Source organism: Pteropus vampyrus, unplaced genomic scaffold (genome assembly GCF_000151845.1).
Source record: "Pteropus vampyrus isolate Shadow unplaced genomic scaffold, Pvam_2.0 Scaffold206, whole genome shotgun sequence".
NCBI classification, from domain to species: domain Eukaryota; kingdom Metazoa; phylum Chordata; class Mammalia; order Chiroptera; family Pteropodidae; genus Pteropus; species Pteropus vampyrus.
The window spans coordinates 1,913,314-1,919,526 of NW_011888987.1; the positions used below are offsets into that span (position 1 = coordinate 1,913,314).

General features: G+C 39.2%; 1 protein-coding gene across 3 annotated transcripts in view; it reads right to left on the minus strand.

Annotated features, from left to right (window-relative positions):
- Positions 1 to 5,389, minus strand: part of MDFIC (MyoD family inhibitor domain containing) — an 89,940-nt gene extending 84,551 nt beyond the window's left edge. The window contains exons 1-2 of one of the 3 annotated variants that reach the window (XM_011372402.2): positions 4,893 to 5,389; positions 4,427 to 4,601 (exon numbers count right to left, since the gene is read on the minus strand). In XM_011372402.2, coding sequence (XP_011370704.1) covers positions 4,427 to 4,511 — 85 coding nt within the window. In that variant the 5' untranslated portion in view covers positions 4,512 to 4,601; positions 4,893 to 5,389. Of the gene's footprint in view, positions 1 to 4,426; positions 4,602 to 4,761; positions 4,783 to 4,892 lie in introns of those variants that run through there. The other 2 variants (XM_011372401.2, XM_023537957.1) reach the window with 2 other exon arrangements.
- Positions 5,390 to 6,213: the final 824 nt, after the last annotated feature.

Consider the following 6,213-nt stretch of genomic DNA (forward strand, 5'->3'; position numbering starts at 1 on the left):
TATTTACTTATTTTTATCTCATCCTTTTTAATTTTTATTTAAGTATTTTTTCTAATGTTCAAAATCTACTTGTATTCTGTACATATAATTTTGAAAAGAAACTTTTTTAAGGATTAATACTCAAGACAAATTTTTTAATTGGGGTATGTGATAAAAATGCTGGAGATCACTAAATGAAAATATACATACATAAAGTGATATGATTTAAAGTTTGGAACGTGAAAAGGGTACTTTTTAAAAGCTTTTTGAAGCTTTTCTTCTAAAAAAAACTTTTTAAAAATCAATCTGTACTTCTATAACTAAACATAAAATGAACATTAGTTCATAGTTCTAAGGTGCTTAAAAATGTCCCCAAATCCTCTTCGAAATTTAGACAAGATTCTACAGTTTTCTGATTAAGTCTGTCTTTCTACAGATAAAAGCCTCTAAAACAATAACTCTCAACTAGAGATAAAGAGCACCTGTAGTGTATTAAAAAAATGCAGGTTCTTAAGTCTTACACTAAGAGATTCTGAGCCAACAGTGTCTGTGGCTTTGAGAGATTAGGATAGTATCTCAATACTACTGACATTCTAGGCCACATCATTCTTTGATGCAAGGGGCTGTCCTGTCCTATGCAGTGTAAGATGTTTACTATTATAATTGGCCTCTACCTATTAGATGTCCAGAGCACCCATCCCACTCCCTGTTATGACAACAAAACACGCCTCTAGACTTTGCCAAATGCCTCCTGGAGGGCGGCAATCTTCCCCAATGGAGAACCAGAAATAGAAGCTATCCATATATGACACACTTTGAGAAATGCCAACTTTAATCAAAAGAATAAAATAATGTGATAAGAGTAGAAGGATATGGATATTACAAGCATACATTGTATAAATTGAAATAAACAGGCTTCCCATAAAAGAAATCTGATTAGCCTCTATAAACTCCTGACAACTCAGCTAAGCTTCTAAGTCAAAGCTCTTCTCATGTAATTTCAACTTGAATATTTTCTCCCTAGCTTCTATTTAAAATTATTTTTAATTAACTTCACTGGCATTTTGCATCCTGCTATGAAAAGTCCGCCTAATAGTCTCAGAGGACTCTCCCAAGAGAGAAGAGTGCATTAAATCACACATTATCACATTAAAGTATATTCTGGCACTCCAAGTCCAACAGTCTAAATCTTGGCAAATGCAATGAGGTGGCGGGGGTGGTGCAGGGAAGGGAACAGGCTCAAGTGATTCACAATATCCAAAGCCTCTTTTCTTTAATTCACCATCCACAGGAAATTTGTAGTGATTCTCTGCTTCAACCACATTTATCACAATGACATATATTTTACAATTAGTGCTTCCACACTGATTTCTGACTGTGTATGAGACCTTGGGCAAGTCACTTAAATTCTCTGGACATCCTTTCCAAAAAATGAGCCAGCTGAACTAAATTATTTCTAAAGATCCTTCTAGTTACAAGTCTCAGGTTTCTGAATGAGCACTTAATTAAAAGGTTCTTTTGACTATATGGATTTTATTAACCATAGCGCAAAAAAAGCAAATATCTACATTTTGAGTGCTGATAACACAATGAATTTTAAAATGCTTAATCCAAAAAAAAAAAAAAAAAAATTGACAGCCACATTTACTGGCCCCAATAATCCTTCACCTATACATTCAAGGGTACTTTGAACAGATATGCAAACCAACTCAATCTTTCAAAAGTTAGTCACATATAAGGAAATAGTTTTAAATTGCACTTTTAGTTTCTATTTTTTATAGAGATTGCAAATCAGCTGCTTGGAGGCCAAGCCTACAGGTGTTATTTGTTTGGCCTAGACAAAAATTATGCGTAATTCGTTGCCAACTGTTAAAAAATAAGAGATGATCTATAAAAATCTATATTTCCAGTGTCTCATAAAATATTGGAAGATATTAACCCAAATGACAACAATGAACTGGCCCATGAGATCTCTAGTGACACCCAATCCCAACTGCTCCCTATTTTCTGATGTTCCCTCTTACAGACTGGAGCATATGAGCTTATGTCCTTGCTCTATAACAATTTTTAAAATCCATAAGAAAGATTTTTAATGTTATCAAAGCAACAGAATTTTGCTTATAGAATTACAGCAAAAGGATAGACATTCTAAAGAGACATATGCTCTCAATAAGGAAAACCTTCATAACTCTGAATGCTGTAAAATGCACGACACTATAGGTTTCTAACTAACCAGAAATGTAGAAAGGAATTCTAGACTTGATGGGGAGTTCAGAAGAGACCCCCTAAAATTACCTTCAACTTTAACATTCTATGCCTTTGGTTAGCATTATAGAGAGCTCATCACAACATAGGTTATACTATATTTCTTTGTGTGTTTATGTATTTAACTTTGTTTGCAAGGAAAACTTAACCTTATCCTTTTTCTACATGAAAAAATATTTTCTGTTAGTTTTCATAAAACATTCCATTTTTCTCACTTATTTTAATATATAAATTTTAAAATTAAGTTTCAGTTAACTCAGTAGCCACATTCTACTAGAAAATCATTAAGCTATTCTTCAGAAAAGATGATAAAGAATTCAAGGAAAGAAAAAAGGGGATGAAAGGCTCAAGAGTTGATAAGTCCTGTTTGCAAAGCTCCTCTTACATGTTTATCAATAAAACCAACCTAACCAAGGAGGTTACATCTTGAGGCTTTTTTTCTAATCACTTGCCCTAACAATTGTTTTTCTTTCAGTACACCTTATGAAATCTGCTAGTTTGAGACATAATATTTTAACAAGATCCTGAGGATTTTCTTTTTAAAAAGTCAACTTAATATTCCATTTACAATTAAATCAATACCTATCTAAAGGATGCTGTGAGTCAGTCAAACTAAAAAAAAAAAAAAAAAAAAATGTGCAACTTTGTTGCTGAGGTTAAGTTAGTTTTCAGGTAAAATCTAACCTAAGAGTTTCCACATTGGTAATGTATGTGCTGTAATAAGCCAACATTCTCTTTCAGACCATTCTTAAAGTCAGATTATATACCTTACAGCACTACATCTGCACAGGTGCATTAAGCATCACCACAAGATCTTTTAGCTTATTTTAAAAATGCATAGTTTTTTCAGTAGGACATTGTAGACATCAACTATTTCCAAATCAATTGTTTTTCTAGTGTGCTTAATGTTGATTTTGACATAAGCATTGTTTAACAATAGTGATTAACAACATATAAGAGTGAGGCAATGACTACGAAGAACATGCCCAAGGATAGGAAAATGGCTGTGTTGGCAGTACAATGTGTGGAACACGGTTTGCTTCTGGGAAACATGTTTATCATTCTAGTTCTCTGATTTTCAGATTTTCTCTATTTTCTGTTTAGAAAAAAGTGACTCACTGTTTAGGAAAAAAAAAAAAAAAAGATAGACATAATTCAATTTAACAGCCCTGAATGCCAGAACACTTTGATTTAGCCATGGATGTTTTCTGCTTTCTATTGTGCGTTAAACATTAACTTTCCCATTTTTGCTGCCTTTAATGAAAAGAATGTGAAGAATCCCACTATAGTACTGTTAAAGGGGGGAAAAGGCATCAGATATGCTTAAAATCAAAAGTATAAAGTAGGTTTTTGAGCTCTGGGAAATTATTTAGTTGATATCAGTATCAGAACTCTTCAAATCAGAACCACCCTGCCCAGCAGAAGAGTAAGGCCCTTGATCTTAGTAACCAATGGAAACCTGATGTTACCTTCAAGAGAAGAAAGTCTGACTTGTTCATAAGACTGTTACAGAAGTTTCTCAGTAACAAGAGTATTTTCTCTCATAGTCTGTGTGTGTTTACACTTTGGAAGAACACTTGGAAAGTGTTTCTTTAAAGGAATGTTTATTTCGAAACAAAACAGTTATTGAAAACCTATGCATGAGCCATTCCAAAGCAATTGGTCACAGAAACCTAGATTAGAAACCAGAGCTACAGAGTAGCCCACAAGACACAGAAAGATGAAGGGAATGCATACTTGTTCAGAGTACAGAGGCAGTCCTGGATCCGAAGAACACGTAAAAACTAAAGAGACCTAGTGTAGAAGTGTTTCAGAACCCACACATTCTGAGTTTTAATGCCTATCCCATACATATGCTTAAAAACGAAGCGATCCTGTCATCCTGTTTCTCCGCAGCCAAAGGAAAGGGGAGTGGAGGCACCAGTGGATTCCGCCCTCTTATCCGGTTGTTGATCTAGGGCAGGAATCCTGGGGAACTTGACTGAGTAACGCTAACTGTGCAAAAAGTTCATAACAATGAGGTAGGAATACGTCCCTGCCATACCAACACCTCACCGCCCCCACCCCCACCCCCACCCCCCAAAAAACACTCACACATACACACCGCCATCAGTAAATGTGTGAACAAATTTTAAAATTCAGCAATGACAAAGAAACTTGCAACTTGCAAGTTCGCACTCACCCTGGGCCGGTGCGCCCAGGCGGCCATCACCCGCCTCGGCCCCGCGCTGGGGCCCGGGAGTTAAGGATTCACTCACGCCGGACATGGGCTGCTTCACCGACTGCCGCCTAGCTGGCCGCCCCGCGGGGCGGACGCTGAAAGGCCGTTAAGTGTTGGTGCAGGGAACTGACCGCTTCTGGAGTAGTGGGGGAGGGGAGAGAGGGAAAAGGAGGTGTTTTAGAGAAGAGCACACCACCCCTGTGGGACATTCCCTCCCCGTCTCTCCATTTCCCTCCCCGAAACCCCACCCCTGGGAAGTTTTGATTTGAAACCAACCAGGGAGGAAAATTGTTTACCCAGCAAGCTGACAGCAGCAGAATCTCGGGGGTGCCCGAGCCACTGAAGGCGGGAGGGGATTGGATTTGGGAGAAACTCGAGGGAAGGGACCAAATCCCTCCTCCTCCCAGCCCAGGAGACCACTACCTACCTCGGCATCCCCACCAATTCGCTCAAAGCCCTTTCCTCCTCCTCCTCTTCCGCAAAGTTAGTGAGGCTCCGGCAGAGGTTGCATATCGCCCCACTGGCCTGATGGTGGAGGCCGCCCCAGCGTGTCCCTCCCCGCCTCCCTCTGGCTCAGCCAGACACCGCAGTGGCGGCAACTGCAGCAGTGGCTGTTCCTCTGACTCCGTGCTCTCCGCCCCCTCTTCCAGCCAGTTCAGTCCAGCGAGTTCTCCTCCAAAGGGGACTTTCTCCTCTGTCTCTCTTCTCCCCTTCCACCACTTCTACACTCCTGAAACACCTCTCCCTCTGTTGCTCCTTTTCACCGTATTCGGATTGGGGAGGCCTCAAACTCTTGGCCCGGAGGCTGGGGGCCGCGACCTGGCTGGCTGCCTACTCCCTCGTGCCTCACTCTGTCTGGGTCAGGAGGCCAAAGACACAGGGCTGGGAAGAGCTCATCTCCGGGCTGGGAAAAGGAGTAAATTGGCTGGTCTCTGACTGCCCAAGATCCCGCCCCCCCTCCCCCAGATCCCAGTCACCTCATCCCCTCCCTATCAGCTGCTCTTCCCGGGTCCAGCCCCAGAACAACCAAAAAAAGGGGAATGCTGTGAAAGAAGAAACCTTTAGGGTGGACAATGCAAAATAAAAAATAATAATAATAATACAAAAATATCGAACTTTACTAGTGGAATAAATTATGGCTTTGTAACCTTGACCCCTAGCTGAAATTCCTTTTAATCTGTTTTTCAGGTTTTTGTTTATTTTGGTCAAACAGGATTTTGGATCTGGTAAAATCTGTTACAGTTGCATGAATGAACTGGAGGCATCCAGGCAGGCAAGGGTGCCCTGACCCAAGGCCCCAAGCCAGGCTCTTTGCAGTCTTCCTGAACTGATCTTTCTGTGTGGCAAGATAAATTTGTGGTTGGAAGTAAATAGCACATCAACTCTCCTTTTATAAAGTTGTTCTGATTGTAGCTTAATCTGATGAGCCAAGAACAAGTATAATTTGCAGATATAAAGTACTTAAAATATGCATTCAGATAACTTTTGCTCTTTATTTAATTGAATGAAATGCAGAACTCATTTGTAGAAAGCTAGAACAAACACATTCTTTGAATCTCTAGGACAAGTGAGGAATCATAGTAATGTTACCAAAATTGAAGAAAATATACAATGGATAGATCTTCTTTCTATCATTAATGCATCATTAATAAGATCTCAGAGATTTCATTTCTTCAAAAAAAATTGCAAATGATTCCAATTGATTGAAAAAATCCATTTCTTACCATTAAAAAGTCAGTGTCACCAAA